Source organism: Falco punctatus, assembly GCF_963210335.1.
Source record: "Falco punctatus genome assembly, chromosome: 3".
In the NCBI taxonomy this organism is placed as follows: Eukaryota; Metazoa; Chordata; class Aves; order Falconiformes; family Falconidae; genus Falco; species Falco punctatus.
Genome location: NC_137582.1, coordinates 108278471 through 108306464, shown reverse-complemented (window position 1 = coordinate 108306464; position 27994 = coordinate 108278471). Strand labels below are relative to the sequence as shown.

The window sequence follows — 27994 nt, the reverse complement described above, 5'->3', positions numbered from 1 at the left end:
GCTATTTATTCAGAAAATATTTGTCCTTAAAAACCTCTATGAGCAGATCGCTATTTTAGTGAATTTGCAATTCGGAGTCCTTTGCCTAATACCTTCAACAGATAAAACTGGCTGTAACTCACCTGATTTGTTTTTCCTGACTCCAGCTACTGGACACCACACTCAGCAGTTGTGTGTATTTTCACTCCTAGTAAGAAACTTCCCAACTCCAAATTGGAATTTGCTTCCTGCTAGCATCCTGAAAGACCATTCTCATGCCGACTTGAAGCAAGCTCCCTTCAACATTTAACTTTATATCTATGGCACTAAAGAATAAACTAAGGTGTCCCCCAGCTCTAATTGCTTAGCACTGGGCTCAAATACCAGCTTTCTAACTGCATTCTGTGTTCTTATAAGTCTTATTTTGTGTGTGTTCTTATAAGAAATGCTCTTCTGCTGCTGCTTGACCTACGATACATGGATTACAGCATAGCAAGCACATACAACACGGCGTGATTATTTTGCAGTCTACACTGATGGGAGCTGAAACCTCTTTGGCTTCCCGGAACATCCTACACTTTACATTTCCCCAAAGTACATGTTCGCTGTTGTTTCAGAGACTATAAACTTGAAGCCAGGACTTGTGCTCCTATCAGATGGACCAGGACTACTAATCCCATGTCTAACACGGAGTCTCAAACAGTTTCCTCATTCATTATTAGATGAATAATTTCTCTCACACAGAAACTTGACCAGTTCCAAGCATTACAAAGAATTAACGGCCCACATCAATGCTCTAGGCTCTATAGTTCTCAGCAAGGAATTTCCACACAGAGGACAATTTAAAGACCAGACAAAATTTGCAACCAGCTGAAGGCTGCCTCGAACACGCTGTGCAAAACCATGCCAGTGGAGTGCCTTTTTTAGCATTCTGCCTTTCAACGAAACAGCAGTACCTCTACAGCAACTCTGTTACACCGCTAGATCACCTGCATCTGGCAGTGAAAACACCAAACTTTCACTCATTTGCTTTTCAACTCAAGCAAAAAAGTTTAGAAACTTTTTTTAGTTTAGAAAACTAAAGAGAAAGTTTAAGACAAGTGATGCTTAGTGCTCACCAAGGATTTTCCAGCACCAAGAGAACAACCAGCAATACAGAGGGAGCCAAGGTGTGGAAATGGCTTCCAGAGGTATTTTCCCCTCCAGCCTGGACATTTTCCGCGTTTAACCAAAGACTAAAGAAATTGCAGCTCGACACAATGCCACGGCCTGTATATGAGGTATGTCTGAACCACTGCCTGTCCCCGCAGGGATGCTCTACTAACGCCGAGGACTCACATGGCTGGAACGCTGCAAACTGTGCTGTACGACTCGCTTGAGAGCCTACAGGACCACCAGCAGTCCGGAGGGCTTCTGGCAACGGTCCCATTTCTGTGCAAAGGCAACAGAGCTCGTGCCCAAGGAATCAAGGACAGCACCTGTGCTGCAGCTTATAAATCCCAAGGAATACTCAGAGCAACGGGTCCAGTGTGGCAGGACCCAAATTCGAGAGACTGGATTGCATCCAGCTGAGGATTGGATCAATGCTACAGGACATTAGCATGGACATAAACTCCCCAAACTCAATAATTACCACCCAAACTTTCACATACCCTTTAGATCTGGTCCTCATCATCTCATTTTTATACTGAGTTTTTTATCTCCGTTTCCCTGCACAAAATAAGGGCACTGACTACTTAGAAACTTCAGCTGAAATGAACGTTAATACCTACAGTGATACATGTGGGGCTGTGCTTCTGGATAACATCTGACTGGTTCCAGTGGCCTCAGCAGGTGGTGACACCACTTGTGACAATACCTCCTACTGGCAGCGGGTCTCAGAGGGGAACGCTGCTGTGAGCGGAGCTCCTGTTGCCTCTCCTGCTGTGGCTGTCTCCTACCAAAACACTTCAAAAACGTGCGAGTGACCATTTCCCTGCCCAGGCTGTGCCCACTTCGTGCACTGTGACTATCGCTCTGTCCAAGTCCAACCAGCGTATCCAGATGTACGCAGAGCTTCCCACAAGTAGTTATTTTTCACGCACAGTGTGAGAGAATAAAAGAGCCAGTTGAGGGCTCCTGCTGGGACACTGGAAAATTCCATTTCTGAAGACTCAAAGATTTTGAAAAATATATGTATTTTTGCATGCTCTTCCTCCATGACAGAATCCCAGGGAAGCCTGTGCCCAAGAGGCAGCACATCTGGTAAGCAGTGTATCTTGAAGGACTGGGGAAATAGAACAAAAATAATTTGCATTGACTTTGCCAGTTGCCACTCTGCCATTTCCACAACACGCTCTGTAATCGCATCTGCTGCTACAAGTCACATTTTTCACGGATCAGTTCTGAAAATCCAAATCCTTTTACAGCCACATTTTTAATGGGATCCTGTTATACAACATAGCACGCTCTATCCCAATAAACCACACATAAACAGACCCTTGGAATTTGCATAATTACTTTTTAGAGTATAGTCAGGCTACTAGAGATTATACTGATCTGGGTATTCTTTTAAATCATGTCTTATTTTAAAGCACTACAGAAATGTATCTCAGATCTAAAACCTTGGTTTTCCAGTCTCATAACACTTGTCTTTCTTGGAGACAGAGGTGAAGGAATTTTTCACCAATAATAATAAAAAAAAACCCACCCACAGACGTGTGTTTCTCATCATTAAATTCCGTATACTTCTGCTAGCGTCTTTACCAAGAGCAAAATGTTTCTCAGCTTCAACCCAAGGTAAATGCTGATGATGGAACGACTCTGCTTGTTCTGGAGAAAGTCTAAGGCAGACAGATTGTTCTGTCAGGACACAAACCACTTAAAGCAGCAACACTGAAAGTTCACAAGGTCTAAACATGGGTGTCATCATCAACAATGGTGAAACAGACAAGTTTCACAGAATCAGTTGAAGTTTGCCACATGGCAAATGGCAGCCACGCTATAAAAATTGATGTTGGGTCTTGTACGTGTACACACGCTCGTGTCTAGCTGAGATTCACCGAGACTGGTATTTTAAGGTCTTCACGCAGAATCAGGAATGGAGCACACCTTGGTATCAAGCAGAAGTTTCTGTTCGTTCTGGTGAAACCTGTGCTTGACTTACAACTGATAGAACTTTCTTTTCTGTACCTAAATACCCCCCAACCCACCTGCCCAGGCGTTACCGCTGCGTACTCACGCCCCACAGCACAGCAGCAGTGTTTGCTGAATTACTGACTTCTTACCAAGGAACAAAAACGACAGAAACTGTCAACATTTGCAGCTTCCATGCCATTTCACAAGGACTCAAGGCTCAGCCATTCAAACGTTACAGAAACAGTTTCGTGTCCTTTGACGGGGTCTTCAGGACAAACACCAACCAAATCAATACGGCATTAATTTAGTAAGACAGCACATTTAAAAAGATGATCCTTCCAAGTGATATTACAATTGCATCATAAATATTTTTCAAATCCTCATTTCCCTGAAAGTTTTTTGTTAGCCTTTCTTCCCAGTTGTTCCTCAGAAGTGTAAGGAATTAGGACAAATGCAAGATGATGATATTTTGTGTAAATTAGTGTTTGCTTTTAGTGTCATTAACAGCAGCAAAGTTTAACATTAAAATTCTCATATGGTGTTAGTACAGATGCGGTGTTACCGCAGATGCTAAATTAGTACCACAAATGCTAAATTTAAAACAGATTTACCATATTTGCTCAAGATTTTGACCTGAGCTCTTCAAAAACTAAATGTCCTCTAACATCATCCAGGTTTTGTCATCTGACTGGGAGACTGTCCCACTATTTATGGATTACTTGGGTATGAAGGAATCCATTTTTTTTAATAAGTCTCCATGAAGTTGTAATGCTTCATAGGGAACAGCATTTTGAAAGGGTACCTTTGCTCCTTGAAAAGTTCACTGTCTCTAAAGCTGAAGGAATCGTCTCTCCCCTTGGTTTTTCCCCCAGACTATGGTCATCTTCAGTCATGCCGAACACCCTGGGATGCTTCCCCCATCCGAGAGCTGTCTCCCACCGCTGGGCAGCATCATCCTGCTTTTCTGCCGGTCCAGAGCGCAGCCGGCTCCCCTGCAGCCCCACCGATCCCGGCACAGTGCCGGGAGCTGCAGCAGCAGGGAAAGCCGTGGGGATCGTGCCTGGGATTGTGCCTGGGGGCTCCCCCGTCACCTCAGCTGCATGTGGGCACTGACCTTAGAGTCCTTCCACCGAGACTGGGAACTGCTGACAGAAGTAAAACCCTCCCCTGCGGATGATGCCTTTGGGGGTGGGCAAACTACAGCTACTCCTTGAATGACCTGGGACAAATTCTTCCAGCGGGAGCAAGGCTGTCCTTTAAAAATAAACAAAACAAAAAGGACAGTCCTACTGACACGGGAGCTGGAGTGGCAGGGTATCATGTTCCCAGTATACAAAGAAAACACAAAGCACGTGTTTTTAGGGTTGTCTTGTAGGTTCAGGAAACCCACCAGAAAGAATAAGCAAAAACTTTGTCCCATCCCATCCCTGTCTTCTAATGGGGAAGGAAAGCAAATTGCTCACGTGTAAAGCAGATTGCGGCAGCAGGCATCACACACCACTCAGGGGACTAGACACAGATTTACAGGGTGTTTTCAATGGTCCTTGGATTCCTCACAAGCGTTAGGTACAAAGAATAGAATCACAGACTCATTTTGGTGGGAAAAGACCTTTAAGCTCACCAAGTCCAACCGTTACCCCAGCACTGCCAAGCCCACCTCTAAGCCATGTCCCTGAGCGCCGCATCCATGTGGTTTTTAGACACCTCCAGGGATGGTGACTCCACCGCCTCCCTGGTTAGCCTGCGCCGGGGCTTGAAAGAAACGGACAAGTTGAGATGCATGAGTGATGGAAGTGCTGTGTGTGTTTTGTCTGCCTGCCGTGACTCAATCTGACGGGGATTTTGCTGCCTGCAGCAGGACTGCACCTGGAATGCAGCACTCAGATCTAAATACCACATCAGCAGGAATCTGCTGGCACCTTTAAGCCCATTCCAAACAGACAAAGCAATGGCCAAAACACTGCGAACACAGGTTTACAGGAGGAAATGGAAATGACCTTAAATCAGTGCCTTTTGAAACATGGTGGCGATTTCTAAGTTTGTTTCTGCGTGTCACATACAAGCCACAAACTTGGTCCCACTACAGAGGTGCAAAGGAAAGATCCCAACAAAGGAAAAACCTGTATTTAACTGCAGTTTCCCTCCCCTTTCCTCTTTAATTCTTAACATCTCTGCAGTGACTTAGTTATATCAAACATAAACATCATATTATTATTGTTGTTATTATTGTTATTATAATAACTAAATACCCTTATTATACATACATACATATATTTTTTAAGGCTTCTGATTAGTAATGTGTTAGCCTACCAGTGTAAATTAAAACTTCATTATATGGCTTTTCTCATATTGTTCAATATAAACCAAAAATGGAAGTGAATTGTTCTTTGAGCGCTGTTAAAGGTCCCCTTCATTGCTTCCCTACAAGCCAGTGCACAGCTGGATTCAGCTGGAACTGGGATGAGTGAACAGGTAAGGAGAAGGGTTTTTAGTCTCATTTTGCAGATCTGAAGATGCACGTCTGAGATCAACTTCCATATTTCTAGATATTCCAACTAAAATACACCAGGTTTATATATTAGATCAGAAGAGCTCACTATACTAATAACACCTCCAGTTTACATTTTTTCCCTTTCCTTTTTCCAGCTCTATCTTCCTTGTTAAATTTTAAACAGAAAAAATAGGTTCAACTTGACATGTTTGAACTAAATCTTCTTTATGGAAAAGCTCCTATACGCTGCTACAATAGATAGAACAGGCTTTACCAGTATGCAAATACACTTCAGTTTTAGCAACACTTTATACCTCCCAAACAGCACCAGGTATTGGCGTTCGCAGGAAAGGTTTGCTTACTTGAATTCACGGGGAAGGTTTGCTGTGTAATTAAGGTGTGCATTGAAATCCATCCAGATTTTGTAATCTCTCTACCCATTTAAAATTCCCTTTTCTAAGTTTTTCTAATTTAGAATTTGTTTGAGGGGTGGGGGTCGGGAACCATTATTAGAATTGAGTGAGTACTTTCACAAACCATGATTAGAAAGGTTTTATTCATAAAATGCTCGCATGTATCCAAGTGCTGAGCCTAAACAAGAATCAATCATTCTCTGCTCTGGTTGAACGCCTGTCCCACTAATAACAGGACTTTCTGCCCTGCTGACCCCCTGCTCCTGTTTCTTCATTACAAGACGACAGAGTTCGCCGAGACTGTCTGACAAAAGCCTTTCAATGTTTCACAGAGATTAGAATAAAGCATGGCCTAGGAGGTTAAAATACATCCTCCTTGACTTCTGTCGAGCCCTGCCTGAGGGACAAAGGCACATCAAAGTGCTAAAGCAAATCAGCCTTGAAAGCGGAAAAGAACGGAGCAGCATCTGCTCAAGGAGGCTGTAAAGAGGGTCCTGTGCCACTGCGGGGAATCAGGGTGGCAGTGTCCCAGGAAGAAGCCAGAGCCAAGCTCCCAGCTAAGAGAAAAACCAACAGAGCTTCCAGTCACCACCAATGCAGAGAGTCTCTACCTGTTATGGACAGGAAAAACATCACCACTTTTTCGATGAAGGCTTGCAACCCTATCCGTGCAGCTCGCTGCTGCGTGCAGGGGTCAATCTCCGCTACATAAGCACGGAAGGATGAGTATTACAATGTCTGCTCCTGCTTGACGCTTGCTATGCATGCTATACCCCTAGACCCTGACCTGTCCAGTGCTTGAAGTTCCCTGGAACCCTTCAACAGCCCCCCTAACCCCTCCTAACCAGAGAAAGGCTCCAAGACATTGACTACGAGCAGTAGTACCGACGTTCCTGCTCTCACAGGCACACAGCCCTACGCTGCCAGAATCCCACGGCATGGCCATCCGGGCACCTCAAACCTTCAGGGGTTCACCAACCACCTCACAGTTGTTTACACGTGAGAGAGTCTTTAAAGAGCAACCACTGTTGCAAACTGCATTTTCAGCTACCACTGTTTAAGTTCCTGCTGCCATTGCTTTGTAGTCCCAGCCCTTTTTTTGTTCAGATTCCTTGGCACGCACTATGGTAAAGAATACATACGCTGCAGCAAGGACTGGAAATCTGCAACAGCTCCTCTTCCCAAACCTGTGGGGATCCTACAAGTGTGTCCACATTCAGAGCTCCTGAAAGCATAGGTCATTATCCAGCATTTTTCAACTGGCTGCACAATAGTGAAGTTCACCCCACAGCAAACCCAGTGTTGAAACACTAGTGTCAACACTTGACATCTGCAGGCTTGTCAGAAACCGAGCAGGAGCTATAAAACATTCTCTAATGTCAAAGAAAACTTGTCCCTTAATTACCTCCCTAATTAGAGCTTCCACAGTCCCCTTTCCCACTCCTCCTCAGGAAAGTGACATGGGAGCTTTGTTCTACACAGCACGGGGTCCCAAGAACATGTGCCAGGCAGACCTCCCACATTTCTAATTAAGATCCTCACTCTACTTTCACTTAATAGGACTTTGTCAACTTTCCAAAGCAACAAGGACTTTTGTTGCTTTAAGAGAGAAAGTGAAGCTCTGACATACTGACAGCTCAACTCTTTCAGACTAATTTTAGATGAAGCTAATGCCAGGGATAGATTTGCTACTAATTAGTGTGAAAGATGATCAGGAGAAGACGTATTCCCCAACACATACAAAGCCTCTTTGGATCAAAGCCTTTAAAAAAAGAAATCATTTCTCTGCATATGCTGCCTTGACAATATAACCATCATTATACCTTTATACACATATATATAGATATATATATACTCACACACACAGAGAGTAGCTTTGTCCATGCTTACCTCACAGGGCTCATCCTTCTCAGCTAGTTCACTTTATTAAGCTCACTGAGAATACAGCAGCAGCATCAGAGCAAAACCTCTTTCAATTTGCACTTCTGGTGTGCAACCCCATGCTTGGAACATCAGAATAATACAGCAAATCTAAACTTAGGCAATTCCCTGGAGAAAAATTACATCTATGCTTCTCGATCCTTCATGGTTTCCCGAGCTTTACTGAGCATCTGTGGATAAGTGGTGTGTGCTTTGCATGCATGACATCATACACCATTCTGGTTCCCAGCAGCAGAGAATGGTGTATTAAAACTTACTGAAAAGGAACACAGATGAAAAGCTGGAGACTGTATAAGCAAGCACTCGTGCTACAGGTTAACAGGTCGGTGCACAAATAACCGAAGCCCCGGCAGAGGAATGACATAAAGCTTTTTTTACAGCGTCAAACAGCTATAAATCAGGTCCAGGAGCAAAGCCCAGAGAGCAGCTTCCCCTAGCACCTATCAGGCACTCAGTTCGATGCAGAATTTCAGCACATACTTCAACGATGTAACTGAGGTTGACCAAAATCACTTGGATTTAAGTAGACTTCCCTTAAAGTTAAGCAGGTGCTTAAGTGATGAAAGAGTCAACAACAAAACCAAGAGCATCGCACGGCTGATGAGGCTGGGAGCAGGTTCTGCTGATGTGTATTTGGACATTTATAGTAGGTAAGGAAGGAAATTAGTGATGCATTGATAACTGCCCCCCCTGGCCAGCCTTCCTCCCACTCTCCATTTAAAAGGAAAACTCACGCTAGGCAGGATTCATCCGAGCCACTGCTGTTCCCTGATGCCGTGAGCTGTGCAGCGCTACCACAGAAAGGCTTCTAGGAATTGGCATGGGACAGATTAAAACCTCCTCTCAAGCACAGCAAGATCCAGGGTGATAATTCTTTTGAAACTACATCCCTTCTCACTTTTCTCCCTATCTCTGGCAGACGTTTCACCACAAAAATTATAAATGCACTTTCATAACCTTTTTTCCAGATCAGCTTCCCTTATGATTTTCTTAGTATCTGAAATGTCACATACTCTCAAACGCACATTGATGAATGAAGGAGTTTCATTATGTTCCTCAGCCCATCCCATTCTCTTTGTATGTATATTTTTGAAGACACAAGCATAGGAGCATCAGTGGCTATTTATTGCCTCTGCTCTTAAAATAATTTAAGGAAAATGGGTGGAAGAGCTGGCAAATGCCCTAGCCTGTGCTGTTATCAGAGTGGAACCCCGGTCTAGTAAATCACATCCTCTCTGCTGCAAAATTCTTCTGCATTTTCAATGGAAAGAGGTGCAAAAACTTTGCCAGACTACCAGGTGTCCCCCACATCTTCTGCCTGCAGTATGCCATCAATATTTATAATGGCCTCTGTATGGAGGAATATAATTGCCCATTAGCAATTCAGCAGAAATAGTTTTTCTGTGATGAGTAATCCTACAACAATGAAGTAAAGCATTTGTCAACAATCCGCCCATGATACCACAGTTTTAATTATCAGCCATCAGAGAATCTGGCTAGTTTACCAACACCCAGACTCCTCAAACCAAAACTGAAGGCCTCAGTCAGAAACCTGTTGCAGTTCAGGCACCGACTGTCAGACTGACCTACCCATGTTTTCCAGTCTGTTGTACAATTAGGGAAAAAAAATTGTGCAAATTAAAATGGAGGCTAGGACAGAAATTGCAAAGAAACTGGTTTAACTCTTTAAGGAGTTCAAATTTATTTTTTTTTCCTAGTATCAACAGTAGCTACAGAGGAAAACTCCCTTTTTCCCATGCCTGTTTTCCCTGCCAGCTTTTGTCTCGCCTGTTTCCACTATCAGCTTTTCAGGGCAAAGCATCTGTCTGTTCTGAGCTCTCCACATAAAACTTTGCCCTGCGAGCATTTTGAATAGCTGTCACTGCAAAACAAAGAGGAAACAAGTCGGCAATAAACATTTTTTAGTTCATACACTGTCCTCATGCACAGACACACAAAAATGCTTAACCCTTCAGCTTCTTGCCAACTCATTCCTACCCCTTTCCCACACCATTACTCCCCCCCCCAAAAAAAAAGAAAAAAAAATTGCATAGACCAATTATTTGAGCATTAAACTGGTCTTTTTATGAATTAAAATCTGTGATTTAAGAAAGACAGGGATGATGCTTTAAGGACTCCACTGCTACGTAGAATGACTGGGGAGCAAAGATAGGTCCGTGGGTCTAACCCTTAGTGAGAAGGAATGAAAGGCTGCCCACAACTAATGGTATCTGTATAGCTCATTACCAAGTATTATTTTAGTCTTTCTAAAAGATGAAATTTAAATCCATTTGGGAGATTAAGATGAAATTCGCTCCTACTCATGATGGAGCCATGCAGTGGGGGGCTGGAGGGCATTTAAGGGAAAACTAGCAGCCAACTGAAAAGGAAACTTGTGTCATGCTCTGAAAACGGCAGTGATGCCTAAACACCAGGCTGACAGGAGAGAGGTTTTTCTGCATAGTTAGAACTCTGCTTTTCTGCTTACATTTACTTTGAGATATTTTCATTTTACCTACATTCCCAACAGATCTGTTTTGCTTCCCTTCTCGTCCCTGCCCTGGGGTTTTCCCAAGTCAGAGCAAGAACCTCATTCTGTTGAGCCTCCCAGTTCCACAGTGACTGGGGATCAGTGGAGAAAGCTTGCTTGACCTGTACAGGTTTTAGCTCACTGTGTCTACACCTATGCAGGTCCCAAATGGCTCATCAGCACCTTCTCTCACTTCGCCTTGTTTGAAACAAAGGCTATAATACACTCGTCAGTTTTTCCTTGTGGAACAGGTACTTCTTGCCCTTTGCAGAATATCCAGGGATATCCTCATTGTCAGGGTGGGTAAATCTTTGTCATTCACTTTATACCATTAATAAGCTCAAACAGTTACAAACACTATGTGGCACATGTTTCTGTACAGCTTGGTGAGCTGGCAGGACCGTACATATGTCTTGGCTACTCTGCATAATAATACCTATGGAACAAACCTATGAGTAAGGCAGCGCTCCAAGGAAGATCCCTCACCCTGCCTCTCTGTGAACTACCAGAGCTGTAATTTTGGTATTATTTAAACAAGTCTCTACAGGACAACATCAAACACCCTAAGTGCATTTCCTTTTCTCTGTTGGGAAAGGAAGATTTACCACTAGTTCATAATGACAAGCGAGCGCACAGCTTCTGCCCCTGAAGTAACTGTGAGCCAGGTGTCACAACCTCCCTGCCCTTCTTCCACCCCTCTCACCCTTTTCCCATTTTCCACCCATCTGTGCCCCAAGCAAAGAATACATGAAGACTCAAGAAAAGCATGGCTCTGCTAACATGTGATCATTGTTATGAAGAAGCCTTAAAATCCTTCTCCAGGAGAAGACTGTTTTACTTTTTTTAATCTTTTTAAGTGGCAGTTCAAGATATAGTGCTGAACTGTGCAATTTGGAGACATGCTTTCAACTGAAAATAACACACTGGTCGTTTTGGGTTTTTAAATAAAATATTCTGAGCACAGAAACACTGTGGACATTAAATAATATATTTCATGAGACCAAAATGATACAGCAGTGATCTTTGCTTTATGCACATTAACAAAACACCTCTTGCTCACACCTATAGCCTGCTTCAGGTAGGAGGCCTAAATTGTTTTGAGAACAGGTAATGTTAGCATTGCTGAGTGACATGTTCTTGCCTGAGTACAGCTTAGGCTGACATGAGAAGGAGGAATTGTTATCCCATCTCCATCTAAAGGGAAAAGTATGAATTAGTTGCAGACCAGAAGCAGGCAGAAACTCCTGCGCTTGAACAATAAATAGCAGACGAGCAATCTTGACTCTGTTCCTAGACTAGACATGCAACAAACAGCTCTTTTGCCACGGATGTCCACGGTAAAACATGCATTGGCATGAGTTTAAACCAATGTTAAAACCAAATCACCTTCTAACATTCCTCCCATAACAAGTTTTTAACACAACACTGTCAGGAGATTCTGCCTCTTTCTGTGATTTCCCAAAGGAATTTGCAGTCGGATTCCTGCAAAGACAGCTCTCTGCTCCACCCACTGAGTAATTTCCCTTCGCTCTGAGTCAGTTGCAAGTTGGGAGGGTTAAATGAACAAAAAGACACCTGCCTCTAACACACAGTATATAACTTCTGGGTTTCTAACTGGAGGCAAATACTTTAGTGGGTGGAGCTGTGAATGAAGCCTGTGATGGCATCTCTTGGGCCCAAATATTCCATATTTTGGACCATTTTAAACTCAATGGGTGGCACCTATTAATTCTTAATTAAGCCTAGAAATTCTTGTCTGGCAACAAATGAAAAAAAACAAGCTTACTTTGATGTATAGACTAGAGGCAAGGGATGAAGTTCTGTAGTTTATATATGTCCTTTGTGTCTATTTATGTACAAAAAAAGATCTTGAGAGCCAATGCGCTGTTGTTATACCAGCATAAAACACTACCGCTGATCCAAGCCCAGAGAAATCAATTTACATTATTTCAGAGTATTTTGGCTCACATCTTGCAATGTTAAAATACTAAGACTCTCAAACTGTCTACCCTGCAGACTCCCACCACATCACACAGACAGTCTGTTCTACCTTTAAATGAGCAAACTTGAATAATGGAGGCAGCCTAGCTGTGACAGTATGGAGCTCAGCATTGGGTGTCGTTATTCCTCTCCAAGCTAATCATCTTCTAACACTATAGAAAGTACTGCATATTGTCAAAAAGAATCTCTCTGACACTTTACTGTAGGCTGTCTGACATCTTAGATGTAATATGTCTGACATCTTAGAAAATGCTGAGCTTCAAAGAGTTTCAAAGCAATTATCAAATTATTCCATTGAAACAATAACAGTCCCTGAAAGCACGCAGGAAGGCAGACACACTTCTCTTCTGCAGGACTGATGTGAAAGTAGTTGTTGCTCTGAAAGATTATCAGAAAAATTGTTCTCTCTAAATGAAAAAGAAGAAAAATGACAATAGGACTCACCATCCTCATGCCCTTCTCTATTTCTCCGTCGATGTCTGTCTCGCCGGTGGCTAATAACTGACTCTGTTCCTGTCTCATTGTCCAGGCCATCCCGGCTGCTGGCAGCATTTGGGCTGTAGAGAACAAATAGGAAGAAACAGTGGAGTCATCTCTTCTTTTCTTTTTGATAAAAACGGTTGCAGTCATGTTGGTTTAAAAGCCAGAAAACTATCAAGCAGATTAGCTGCAGTCTTGCTGCAGCACTGCAAGCTCCCCCAGACTGCTCTGCTCACCCCAAAACCACCTGAAGGGTGACGGCAGTTCAGTATCAGCACTGTGAGACACAGTGCTATTTGCACAAGTAGTATCATCACGACATTGAAAAAGCTGCCACAAGACTGTTGCATGAAATTTCCATAGAAAAAAAACCCAGCCTACTGGTAGGCTAACACCAGCTAAGAAAAGGATGATTTTAGCACATGCTGAGATGACAGCTACCTACGAGACAGCTTTAGCTGCTAATGCACTGGCAAAGGACACGGGATTTCAGCACAGTCCTATCGTGACAGCTTTAATGTCACAAATTTGCACCAGACCTGCCTAACACAAGACCAGGCGGATAACACTGGTTTTTGGAAGAACAACACTTGTTGACCCTAACACTCATCGTGGCCTCCAAAACACCCCAAGTTCCTACGCATCTCCCAAACTCTCCCACGTTCATTCTGAAGAACACAGATCCAAGCCATAAATACAAGTACGTATATGCTCCTCTAGTAATGCCAGCGGATGACCTGCTTTATCAGGGGCTTATTCTCAAGCCTGGGAATTGAGTTGCCTTTGCTACAATATCCCAATACAAAATTTCCTTCTTTTTTTTTTTAAACCAAACCCAGTGTTTCAGCTCACTTCCTTAAGTGCTTGTTCACCCTGAACAGGTTTATTTTCCTGACAATAACAGGCAGCATGCCGACAGCCAAAGAGCAGAAGCTACAGCTCACCGTGGCCACTTTTGATACAGAGTGCTGACCTTGAAGATTGAAGTCTTGCAAATCACAGTAAAGCTCAAAATAATTAAGCGCCTATCTGTGAAATGTGCAAATAGACCCAAGGTCCTTTCCTCATGTTCTCAACTGAAAGCTACACAGATATGCCAGCACCATACGAATCCAGTAAATCCCAGTGAAGAACCACTATGAGCAAGGAAGCTTTAGGCAAAAAGCAGAAAGATCTTAACGATGATCTCAGTGGCCAGATTCCTTCCGCTTTGCTTTTGCGAGGGGTTTACTGAGAGTCACTTTCTCACCACTACAATTAGCCAGAACAAAACATTTCGAAGAGGCAGCAGAGAATTTGCGTGGGTTAGGGCCACTTTCTGGGATGAATCTAAACAAACAGCAATGACAGCTCCATACTCTTGAACTTCCAAGCATCAAGGAAGGACCCAGTTCATACAAACCAGTCTGGCTTTCACTTCTAACTCCAATAGACAAGCCAAGTCGGATAACCAAGAGCAGTGGTGAATATATATGACTGCTTATTTGCAACCATCTGTTTCAAGATCTCTGCTGAAGGAAAAAAAAAAATATATCAGTCATGTTAAAGCAGAGTTGGCTGGAGCAAAGGGGAAGATGGAGATGCTCTTTTTCCCCCTGCTGAACAGAACTAGCTTAGCTATTTAGTTTTCCCCTCAGGCTCAATCTGTTTTATGTTTCTCTGCTATTCTTATATTTAATAAGCTCCCTTGAAGTGCTCACATGGAAGGAAATAAGAAAAGCCTCTTGCAGTGCTGGCAAAGGCCATAGCTCATTTTAATGGACTAAATTGTGGAAACTGATCTAAAGCTCCTGAAAATAGAATAGTGCATGATCTGCTGCGGGCTAATGCTCTGTGGTGAAAGATTTCCCTTCGAAAGTTACTGGTCATAACCTTTCTCTCTGTCCCATAAATACCACCCGCTTAAAAAGGAGCCCAAATTCACATCTGCCCTTTGCACCTGCTACTTATGCCTGACATATCCTACTTATGCACAGCGAGTGCATAATGGCCATCATTATACTTACACCAAAGCATGAGAGTCATTCATTTATTTCTCCTAGAATTCCAGGAGGCCAGAGTACACTGCCATGCACATTTTACGTGGGGAATTAAACTACCAACAATCTAACCAAGTGGCGCCACGGGCTTCTGTGGAAGTTGGACCCAGCGCTGGTATATGTGTAAGCACATCTGGATAGCGTTACCTTTACGAGGGCTGCTGAAAAGGCGTCCGCACACGCACGCACTTTCTTTGCCTTAATGAAATGTACAGACATGCCCAGCACACGAATTGGGAAATCGAGGTTGTTATTCAAGAAAACATTTGACCGCACATTTGAAGCCACCAAAATGCAAGTAGGGATGTAAGTGTTGTCACGAGCCACGTTTGCATTTCTTGTTTCAGTCCAGCACAACTGAAAAGGGACGGAGGGTGACAGTCTCCGAAGGTCACCCTGCGAGGCTCCCAGACATCGCAGCAGCACCATCTAGTGAACACTAGTGACATACTAGTGAACGCTGACACTTCCCACTGCTAAATCGCTTCCAAGGCTAGATCTGCCCCCAAAGGTGGCTTACGCCCTAACAAAGGGTGCAAAAGGAACCTCAGAGCTGGCTCCTTTCCCCTCTCATTGCTGAGCCAATTCAATTCCCTTCCATTTTTAGTGCACGTACCCAAGAGCTGTGTAAGAAAGGTAGCTCAGAGGTCACCATGCTCAACTCACTCCTGCACCTCCACCACCTGACCCGGAGCAGCCTCACCCATTCGCATGAACGTGGATTTGGCAACCACTACACAGAAGCAGCGGAGCATGAAATACAGGATGAACTTCAGAACCCTCCTTAGGGAGGAGAAAAAGTAAATTTTCTTTGGATTTAATCAGTAATGAAGCAAACCATCAATGCTGTCAGGCAGCTAGTTGAGATTACCACTTCATCTCTGATAAGGATCTCATTCGCTTGGATGGTATTGCCCGCTGACCTGTCCTCTTCATCTCTTCTTTGTTGTCCAGCAACACCTCTGTTTGTACAATTATACAACACCTAGCTCATTTGCGGCCTCCTACGTAAATAAGGCCTCAATCAACACTGAGGAAGGAAGACAGGACAGGACACATCTCTGGTAGTTTGAATAGCATTTAAAAAAAAAAAACCAAAAGCTCTGGGATTTAGGAACAAAGAATCTAAGTCACACAAGGGGAGGTGACAGGTGAGTATCAGCAATATTGAAGTTACAGTTGCGAAAGTTACAGGGTTGCACGGCTGAGCTCTTTAAATGGAAATACTATTCAAGGAGACAGTATGCAGAAATGGCACTGAACTCACTACTGCAATCACCGTGCCAAAATCCCAAGAAACATAATTTTTAAAAATTGCTGGAGAGCCGTAAGTGATCAGAAGAAAATACAGTCATGATCCAAGTTCTGAAAGCCACGCTTTACAGTGAAAGACTTGAGCAGCTCAACTTACTTTGTTTATCCAAGAAAAACAATTTCAAAACATGGCACATTCTTTATCGCTTGAAATCTTTAAACCTAAAGTGGGTGTGTTTTAAAGCGAAATTCTAATAGTGAAACAGAATTAAGGGCTTCATGCATAATAACTGAGTGTGATACTCTGCCCTGTGTTATGGAAATAAACTTAGGTCATCATAAAGCTCTCCTCTGAATTGAAAAAATAAACCACATCAGCCAAGAACACAGCAAAACGTTAAGACAATCAGTTGTGACAATAAGAACCAACAAAGGTATTAAGGGAGAACAAGTTTTAGTCCAGAAGACTAAAGCCCCACAAGCCACATTCGCTACTGCAATTTAAAACAAGAAAGAAAAAAAGGCTCAAGGGAGAGAGAAAGGAGGAAGGTGGTTTACCTAGGAATGAGAACACAAGCCACAAGGCACGACCTCCTGTGTTGCTACTCCTGACTCAGCATGACCTGCATAAATTACTTCACCCCTTTGAGGATTCCCACATTTGCTTTGTAACATGAAGATATTATCACTTGCAGCACTGTGCTGACTGACAGCAGGAAGATACAGACAACATTTTTGGAATACCATGGAAGGCAGCAGGTGCATCAGCAGAGCACAGCTTAAATCTCATCATCTGAGTACGCACAGTTATTAGCAGCAAGTGGTTCCACAAACACAGACTTGTGCCTAACTTACAATGTAATGATTTTTATTTAAATACAGTTCGATCCCGCAGCTGTGACGTATAGGTATAGGTCAGGAAGACAATGCACTGGTTGGATTTGCAGGCCATGTGGCTGCACTCATACCGGCCTCTCCAGTCACCAGAAAGCAATTCCCGAACGCAGGAGGGCAGTAAAGCCTTTGCAAGAAGACAGTGTCAGGCAGGTTAGCACTTTTCAAGATTTCTTGCCCCCTCTCAAAGGTATTTACCTGTAAAAGACTCATTCACCACACTAAGGGCTCTTCCAGGCAATAGCTATCCCAGAAAGCAATGGAAACACACAACACCAGGCAAATCAAGACCACGTTTCCTTCTCCAGACATAAACCAAGATCACACCTAGAACCAGCTCCTGCTTTAAATCCTCCTTGTGTACATTCAGAGGGCCTCCCTGAAAACGAAGGTGTCCTAAGGATATACATTGGCCCTGCACATGTAAAGGGCAATAACAAGGCTACCATTAAATCAGATGATCCCCAGCCTGGCTCCACGCAGTTCAAGCTGCCAGCCTGTGGATGCACGTGGAGGAGGCATTCTTCCTGATGTAAATTTTTTCTCTTGATACCAGTGCTCTGCTGGCTCTGCATGCTACGTCATCAAATAGTAATAAAAAGTTGTCATCTGTACTCCACGAAAAGAATTTTTGTCTGCCTTGCTAATTAAGTCTCCACAGTGGGTTTCAAAATGAGATACATAGGATACATATTTCATCCTAACAATGACAGGAGTTTTTTTCTTCCCATTCCCCTTTTAATTCTTCAGTTCTAATAAGTATATCAGTTTTCTAACTATTAGAATAAAAAGCTGGTTTGCAGCAGCAGGGAGAAATGCGGGGAAGAAATGGACAGGAATTGCATTTTCTGGTTTAAAATAATAATAAAAAAAGACAACTTGTTCTTACTGGAATGATGGAGGCCGGGAGTCTCCGATGCCGCCTGTTCTCTCAATGGGTGGCGGAAGGTCTGTGTGGCTCTCGGTGCACTGGGAGCCTGTGTCAGAGTGGGAGCTTTCAGCCAGGACCAGCTGTCAACAGAAAGAAGAGAATTGCATACACTTGTAAAGGTTTCTCCACTCTGACATAAGGTGTTCAGCCACTGCTTTGCTAAATATTCAGTGAGATCTAAGGGAAACCAGAGGAAAGGAAGCGCTTAGTGTCTAGTTGCATGGATTCCTGCCAAACTTTCATAAAATCAGGTTACATTCAATCTCAGCATGAAAACATCCTCTGCTAGGATACGCACAAAATCCTGCAAGCACCACAAATTTTTTCTCATCTAAGAATGAACAAGCAAAGCACACCAGACAGGGAGTGCACTTTTTCTTGTGACTTGCCGTTACAGCACTCTTGGAGTTGCCCAAGCGTGCAAGTTGTCAGCATTCCTTGCAAAACGCACGCACATTTAAGACTGCGCTCTCCGCCTGGTTTTGCCATGACAAAACCAAAAAGCAAAAGCTGAAGCTTGACCGTATGACGGCCCAAACATGGTATAACTTCTTATAAAAAGACCTTCAGAACCCCTAAAAATTCACAACTTAGTCTGGACTGATCACCAAAATCTCAAGAGTTGCCGCCTTCTCTATTAAGTCTGAATTCAAACCAAAATTCACCGAATCTCAACAGCCATATACTTTAGGAGGAGGACCAGGATCCTGATGTTCATCATACTTTTGTCTTCTGTGCCTGTTTTGTCTCTTAATGTTTCCTTAAGGCTAAGCTGCAGATAGGAAAAGTTATTTTCCAATTGTGCCATGAAAACAAGGACATTGCGTGCACCCTTCTGTAATTCGTAATGACCTGAGAACTACACTTCTATAAAACGACACAGCTGTAACCATCACCTTCAAAACTCCTCTGACACTGACATTTACATTCACAGAAGGTGAAGGTGCCTGGGAACCTGCCAGCCAGGGCAGAAGGATGCTGCAGAGCACCCAACACACAGCACCCACGTGGGAAGAGGTAACTGAAGACAGGCTGCAACACCCAGTCCCCTCAGTACAAACAACAAGCATCTACATACAGTTTGGGAATTATTATATATTCCAGTCCCATTACAAGGCAGGGTGTAAATTCTTCATTTACTAATGCCAGCACATATTTATATTTCCCATTAACATCCTCAATCATTAATAGGGATGCTCCTGGATAATGGATCACAGGCACAGTCATGGCACACAAGAAGCTTACTGTACTCAATTTTACTTCCAATAAATTCAGGACAGAAAGACCATCTTAATTTAGTATGCCTAGCGTGACATCTTTAATCAGCAGATAAACAGGAGAAAGAAGAATGAGTCTCTCCTCCTACCCTCACGCTCCTGGTTTGTAGCTCGTTGTAATATACTGATTGACAGAGGATCTACCATTTAACTATGATCTGATTCTATCCACTTATCTACCAGGCTGGTATCAATTTTCTGTATTGAGAATTAAAATAATAATAATAATAATAAAAGACAGAGATGCTCTGTGTTAAAGAATCCTTTTGTACACCTAGGTGAAACTGGTTTTCCACATTAATTTTTTTTTAAATCTTAGTGCTGGAAGAAGCTCTTGGTTGAAGTCTACACCCAGGAACCAGAGTGTGTCTCTTCTCTAATACTAATTCAGTAAATCTTTTATAAGAAAATTGGCACTTCTGCCTCAGTTTCCTAACCCAGAAAGGAAGGATACTACCAATTTTGCACAACCGAGTTAAGATAATTAACATGCCTAAATGCAATATAAATCCTAGGATAGAAGAACCATACACACTGGGTAAAGCATCACTACAGAAAAACAAACAACGTGCGCTGATCCAAGATTATTTTTCATTTGATTCCTAATTAGTGGTTCCAGTTCTAATTCAACTTCACCTGCTAGATTATGTGGTTATTTTTTATTAAAAAGCATAACAGTGGAGAAAGAGATTCCAGTCCTCTACTACTCAAATCAGAAAGGCAGATGACTAAGGTGCGAGGTTTTGCCCAAGATGAAAATAGAATCCCATCAACTGAAAGACTTGGTTAGTATTTTAAATGACCACATAAAATTACTCTCCCGTTAAGCTGGGCATCTGATCTGGATGAACCCCCCCAAGGACTGTGGGCACTTCAGACAAGCAAGATGAAGGAAAAGGCAGGGAGGCAGCACTGCCGACACCACTCCACTTGCTCAGCCTCACACAGGAGGTCGAGAGCAGCCTTGAAAGTCAGTTCAGATCCTGCACACCCTCACCTAGTTCCATGCTTCCCTTACTGTATTTGCAATGTTTTTGCAAGAAGGGGGAAAAAAACAAACCTGCCTAACCAGAAAGGAAGCTAAAACTGACTCATGTATTTCAACAGCCCATTGACCACACACAGCACTCTCTGGCCAGTACCAACAGAAGTTAGACTATAGTGACCTAGAGGTGAAAAGGTTTATATCCTATTACCAATCCCCTAAGCCATCTAATCACTTTACTGTGTCCCTTTTAACAACATAGTTATAAGGTCTTTAATTAAATAAATGCTCAAATATAGATTATATATAGAGATTATTACCTTTCAGAGCACCTTAAAGAGGCAACAAGGTCTCAGCTTCCCTCTATTTTTAGCTGTAGAAGAACTAGCCCTATATAAGAGATTCCACTATAACTGGTTAATTTATCAAGGGCTAATTCTAATATAATCATCAGACAGATGCTAAAGAAGCGGATGGAGAAGGAGAGGAGGCGACTGGCATTCAGGATGCAGCATGTTGCTCCTAAGAGCATGTATCATAAATATGAGAAGGCAAACACACACAGACTGTCAAAAAGGAACTGCCTGAAGACAAAACAGTTCTCCAGCACCCCATGGAGTCAGCTGCGTTATTCAAACTCTTATCACCAAAGCAAGAGCAACAGAGGAAACACTGAAGGGAAAAATAACATGAGCTTTCCTAATAACTTGGTAATTAAGGTTTCTTTCTTTCAGGTAAGGAAGTTAATGGGAGATGTTTAGAAAGCCTGTTGGCATGATGGGGATGCAAGAATGTCTCTGAGTCTGGCTCATCCCCTGAGGATCCTCTGTGCAAGTGCTTTCACTAACAAAAATCAAACCAAAGGATAAAAAGAAGGAAAAAGAATGAAAGGAAAAAAAAGAACAAAAGGATAAAAAAGAAACTGGGTGTAGGCAAGACTATACATCCCCTCACCCTTCACATCCTAAATTACATCAAACTAAGCAAACAAGCACCTGGCCTGAGTTACCTGAAAACAGGAAAACATGTTCCTCCTTCAAGCCTTTCTGCTGAGCAACACCTGTCTCAAAGATGAGCTTGATGCGAAAAGAGAGATGAGCCAACAAGACAAATCCTTTCCATATTTCAGGATATTTGTTCTTTAGTACTTCCCTGCTCTGGAGGAAGAAGTCTTGGCAATGCAGAACCCATTATGAAGGCAAACCCACCAAACTGATCATCTCGGGAGCGCTGCTGAGCAGAAGCAAAATTCACTGCAGCAAAGCAAGTCCTTTGTGAATGTTGCCCCTGGGCTGTGATTTCCTGAAGGATAAAGCACTGGGTCCCCACTTCTTCTTGGCCTTCAGTGGGATCAGAGTCACAAACAGCCTCAGACTATGCCATTACCATTATAAAGGGAAGAGAGCTGCAGAAATTACCCACGCTCATCTTTCAGCTGCATTCAGGAAATAGACCGCTTTAAACCTCAACCAGTTCACTACCAGACATAGTGAACTGGAGATACATGCCAATTTGAGAAAAAATAGTAGCAATATCTCCTGTTTCCAAGCAGCTTGTTAATACTAGATGAAGGTCTTTCAGATTACAAGTAGTAACTCATAAGCACAACAGCCATGATGATGCAGTGGCCAGTGCAGAACTTCTCATGTTCACCTTCCCTATTAAGATCTGTTACTTGCAGCCTGGCTGAGGCGTTTCCACCCAAAGTACATTTATTGTAATTCAGACACATCCTCTGGGGTGAAATCTTGCCCCTGAGGAATAATAATAAACAAATAAACAAACGAACCCAATAGCCTAACAGTTTAAATATGTTGCCTCATGTGATCTTACTCTTATGAGAAGCAGGACCTGGGAGCTCCTGCAAGAGGACCTGATTCCAGGGATTTAAGTAAAAGAACTTGAAGCAATTATGTTCTTCAGACACAGATTGTCCAGACCTCTGTCTGGTTACAAATGGAGCGCCCACCCTTCATCAAAGCTTTTATTCTTGACTTACAGATCTCTATGCTCATGAGCACTAAAAAACACAAATGGATGGCTGCAGACCAAATTAACAAAAACACCCCAAAAGAGCATTATAAAAACATTGTTTGTGCTAGAAAAGAAAAACTGGAGTAGAAGATGGCACATGCAGCGAGATGAAGGCCGCGCTGTCTAGCTGATTTTCCAAAGGATTGGACAGGTACGGAATACCGGGGTCAGGGGGAGCTGTAGTGAGTTAGCAGCCCCACTTCTTTCCAGACACCTCACAGAACACCTTGATTTGATGAAGGTTTGGCTGTGACTGCCTAAGAAGAAGAATTTTAGGGGGGTGTACACTTGTTGACAGAATTCACATGTCAGTGCCCTGGCTCCATGTGTGGGCATACAGAATCGCTGCTCCCTGCTTTGCCATGCCAGCTAGGAGTTCCTCATTTCTTCCAATGACGAGGAACACTCTGTAAATCATTAGGTGTTTTATCAGCTTTAAGATAAATTGTGTCCTTTCCATTGACAAGCTACGGTAGGAATAGAACGCTCCAATCTTATATCACTTTGAATGGAGAAGACAATGCTCTACTGGACTGCTGCATTATAGACTTCTCACTGTGCTTCTGGGAGAAAAGCAGCGTTAACCCCAGCCTCCTGGCCAGAAACCAGCCCTGATAATTATATTTCATCCATCAGGCTTTCCCTGCAGTTTTGACTGGCAGTTAGCATTTTAATCCACTTCTTTATTTGCACTGTGTTGGTACTGTGTGCTGCTCGAGAGCGTGCCTGTGGGCTGTAAAGTCCCACCCCAAAGGACTGCATTTCCATGTGAAACGGGGATGTCTTCCGTGTGGCACACATGGAGGAAGTTAATAAAGAAGTGTGGAACTAATTGCAACTGTTGATTCAGTTCATTCCATCCTACTGAACGCTGTTTGTTTTTTCAGCTGAGATCCTACCGTCACACTCGCTACTAAATCTTTTCCAGGAAGTGGAGAAAGAGTATCATCCCTGGCAGGTTAGCTAAGGATCTCATGTTCTTCAGATATCCCCAGCGATTCCCACACAGCCACTTCCAATCCATAACCGTACATGCAACGGCGTGCTGTGCAAGTTGGCTACTCTACGCTGGGCTACCAAAACACGCAGCCTACTCCTGCTGACAAAAAGCGCCTCTTTCCTTCCGTGCTAGAGAAGGCTACCCAGGCACTGCTAGGCATCTGCTAAAAAACCGTTATCTTGGAACTCACTTGCAAAAATAAAGTGTTCGGCTCTCTGTCTGCGTCAACACTGCCCACTTCAGCAACACTCCCCATCTCAAGTCCTAGTACCGGCACAAAAGCCAACTCCACACCAGCTCCTTCTGCATGTTGTAAGCAAATCCAAGTGATGGAAGAGCAATTAGCAGGAAGATGGCTGAGCTCTCAAATGCAACCAAATGAGGGTAGGTCTCTTCTCCCAGATAATGAGCAACAGGACAAGAGGAAACAGCCTCAAGTTGTGCCGGGGGGGGGGGGGGGTGGGGGGGGTGGGCAGGGGTTAGATGGGATAAGAGGAAAAATGTCTTTGCTGAAAGGGTGATGAAGCCTTGGCACAGGCTGCCCAGGAAGGCGGTGGAGTCACCATCCCTGGAGGTGTCTAAAAACCACATGGATGCAGCGCTCAGGGACATGGTTTAGAGGTGGGCTTGGCAGTACTGGGGTTAATGGTTGGACTTTGTGATCTCCAAGATCTTTTCCCACCTAAATGATTCTGTGAGTGGCTCAAAACACCAGCACCCCAGCCAGAGCCAAACAGTGACACCAGGCCAGTGAATGCTTCCAGTGCCAGGAGAGCTCATTTACTTCCCATTATTGCTACCAATCTTCAGTGAGTCATTGGATCAATTGCTTCACCTCTCTGTAGCTCAATTTCCCTTTTTCTCCTCTCCATCACATTTGCTTCTGCTTTTCACTTAATTACAGCAAGGACTGCCCTTCATAGCACTCAGCAGACATCTCCAGCTCAGGCATTACACCAGCTCAAGGAACTGGTCTGTGCAACATCCATGGCTGAAGACACCAGACAACAAGAACCTGTCTGGGAAGGGGAAAGAGCAAACATGGGTACACTCTGCTCTCATATTCTCACCTGGCAAAATATTTATTCGTCTATCAGCATGAAAACGACAATATTTAAATTCTCAGTGTTACTGAGAGCAGCAGCAGCTCTTGGTATTTCGCTCAGCTCAGGGAGAGGTGAGGGATTGATAACAGGAACTAAAGAAATACCCCAAAAGAGCCATTTGTATTTCTGACAGCAACTTCAGAACAGCCACATTCATCTACAAGTTGAAAGTAATTATTTCCTATAAAGCCACAGACATCTCAAATCCCAAGCCAAAGCTTCAGAGATGTGGCCCATTATCCACACGATGGCTGCTCCCTGAGGACCAATTGCACAAAAGGACTTATAGATGAGGCCCTTTATTCCACCAGGAATTCTGTCAAAGGCAACAGGACTCCACATTGCTAGAAGGCCTGCAAAAGCCTAACAGGAACGTGATGTTTATTTTAGCAAGGAGGAATTGTCTGTGCTGGGTAGATTAGGATTTCCCTTTTTTTCCTGCTGAAAACTACAGTACATTTGTTTGGGGTTTGCTCCAACCACGGACCATAGCTACTCAGAGAATACAGGATCAAGCTTATATAGCCTGGAAATCAGAAGCTGTTACAGGCTGAAAGGAACAATTTTAAGAAATCTGTGGCTGCCAGGTAAAGGGTGACCTTTAGTGCTCAGAGACAGAAAGATACAGACTGGGTTTCAAAATAAAATTGCCAACTTGTATCTGTGATTTTATCATCTTCTGCTTTCTGTCATTGAAAGAACATACTGTATCTTCATGAAATATACGATCTCAGATTACTCCCAGATTCTGTTAAGCATCTCAGGTGTTTGTTTATGGCACAGTATAGCAGGCTAGCTGTGAAGCACATTCAGTTTCACGCAATGACGTTTCACAGCAAGTACTCCAAACACAGGATTACCTGCCTCGTGGAGAACATGTGCACTCAGAATGGGAAGGAAATAAAGGATCTGCAATCCTAGAATCCTATTTCCCTGTCTCGCCCTTCCAGATTTTTTCAGCAGGTTGGTCACTTTTTCTGTGAGTTTACATATTCCTCACCCCAGCTAAAAACAGGCACTTTTTTTTAGTGAAAAAAAAAAACTAAAAAAACCTTATTTTAGTTTTTTTTAGAGTGAAGTGGAGACCTAGCGTCCCCACGCTTCTGCAAATGCTAGTGAGCACTCCTGCCCCACGACTAAGGAGGTAAGGCTTCCTTACAGGCTCCTTCCCCCACCTGGTGCTGATTACAGTTAGAAACAGGACAGCATCTTTCGATTCAAATGTGAAATAAATCTAAGAATCCTTGAACGTATCAGACTAGAACCACGCAACGTTACTTTAGCAAAGAGAGGACCGTAAGATTGTAGAGCTCTGAAGCTTCCTCATTCAGCACATTCTTTCATTATTTTTTTTTCTTCAAGTCCCCCATCCTTCACGTTAACACGTTTGCTTCTTCCCCACCTCTTTCTCATAAAGGTCTAGCACTCCAACCCCTCAGAGGAATTTCATTTTCTTATACTAGGACTTGGGTCCTTCCCTAATAACTCATCCCGGTACATTAAAGGTTAGGAATCTTTTCAGTGCTCCCACCTCCCTTCTTTATAAGCTCTAAACATTACAGAAGAAGATACTATATTGTGCTAATATCCTTTTCGCTTTGGGTCAGATTTCAGACACAATATTGTGGTAATACCCTCTTCCCTTTGGGTCAGATTTCATGCACAGCTCTCTTATTTTCTCCTGTGTGATAATTCCATCTATCAGCAGATGAATGAGTGTATATATATAATCTGTGGAGAAAAGAAACAGGTCCTGAAATCAGTTCATTTGATACAGAAAAAAATCAACCAAGCATCTGCATCTGCGGATTTTCATTCCCTGCTTCAGTTCTGTGCCAAAAGGCACCAATGCACTTTGCTGAAGATCATTTAACAATTCCGAAAGCTCCTGTGTTGCCTTGTGTGGTAGAAGACTAAATGGTTCTACCCAACAATGTTAATTGCAATTGCAAATACAGCGTCTGAAAAGCTTACGTACAAACAGGACAAGTATTATCTGTTGGCACCCAGATAATAGAGAAGAAAAAAGAAAAAAAAAAGGGAAAGCTCACACAAGGCTATGACATCACTGCCAGCCAATAGGAAATATTCCCAGCAATAGGCATATTCCCAGCAGCCAGTCAGGGAATTGTTCCCAGATGTTGCAAAGCCTTCCTAAAAAACACAGATAACAGCCAGCGACGTTGTGCAAACTGCTGGCAGAGGCCACTCCACTGGCTCCGATCTGGCAGCAGCCACAAGCCTATTCTTTCCACATTCCCAGCTTCCACCAGGAGGCTGTTCCTGGACTGTGCAAAAAGAATAGAAAAACATTTTAAGCTTTTGCAAAAAGCCTGAAGGTAATGTATTCTCTCCCGTACAAGCTATTTTTCCAAATTGCCCTGTAAGGACCTGAACCTGAAAAAACAAAAATGCATTAATAATTTCACTCAGGTAAGCAGTCCCAAAGAACTCAAAATAAATTACCCTCTGAGAAAAACTGCAGCCTATGTTTTATGTGCGTGTGTTAGCAGAACAGGCACGTATATCAGCTATTTCCTGCAGAAGATGTGTTTGTGTAAATGCATTTACAGTAAGAACTACTAGATGAAGAACTCTGCCATACAATTAATGCTAGGTTGCATATTGTTGAAAAACCCAAAGGTCAACCACTGAAAAGGAATCAAGTAAGTAGTAGCCCTCTGTCCCAAATTACTTAGTTGTTAAAAAAAACCCAACGAAAACCAACAAATCCCCCCCACCAAAAAAAAACCAAACAAAACCCATCCCAAAATCAAAAGGACAAGATCTAAGACGCAGAGGAGAAAAACAAGCAGGACACAGGAGGGGTGGGGAGAAGCTTTATCTATAGCTAATTAGCAGCAGTAATTCTAATTCTAATGCTAATTCAAAACTAATCTAGCTGCACACTGAGTTCCCAGGGCAGCAAAAGTAAGCAACAACTAAAGACTTGCAGATCCTGCCTTGAAAATTTTCCCCTATGGAAACCACTCCTGCATATGACACCAAGATCAAAGTTCCTACCTACAACAAATAGAAGGATTCAAATGTTATTAAAAAAGATGAAAATCTCAAATTTCTCAATGTCAGTCATCTTGTAAACTTCAAAGTAGCCACTGTATCAGTCAAGAGGGGAGTTGTGGGGGAAGAGACAGCTAAGCTGCATCGCGTGCACTTAACGTTCCAATTTTAAATCTGTCATCTCATTAGGAAATACACACATATACATTGCTGTAATTTATAGTGAGGATGACAATTACCACAGACGGTTTTGTGAAAGAATCCCAAGCCGCCTGCTACCAGCTGATGCACAGTTTATAAGGCAGGAGACAAAGCTCAGGCCCATCACCTTAAAAACCAGATAAGGACACAGCCCTGCCCCAAACACATTTTTTTGAAAAGGTAAAGACCAACTTTGCTAGCCCTGAAAGATATGTATGCAATTATCTGTTAAATTCCAGTGAATAGGATATTAAAGGGTTGGAAACTGTGAACAATTAACTTACAGTAAGATTTACATAA

The 27994-nt window shown here is 43.0% G+C and overlaps 1 protein-coding gene across 3 annotated transcripts in view; it reads right to left on the bottom strand.

Annotated features, from left to right (window-relative positions):
* The window catches only part of DVL1 (dishevelled segment polarity protein 1), a 104577-nt gene that overhangs the window by 32457 nt on the left and 44126 nt on the right, over positions 1 to 27994 (bottom strand). For all 3 annotated transcript variants that reach the window (XM_080379681.1, XM_080379683.1, XM_080379682.1), the window contains exons 3-4: positions 18029 to 18150; positions 12917 to 13029 (exon numbers count right to left, since the gene is read on the bottom strand). In XM_080379681.1, coding sequence (XP_080235807.1) covers positions 12917 to 13029; positions 18029 to 18150 — 235 coding nt within the window. The remainder of the gene's footprint in view (positions 1 to 12916; positions 13030 to 18028; positions 18151 to 27994) is intronic.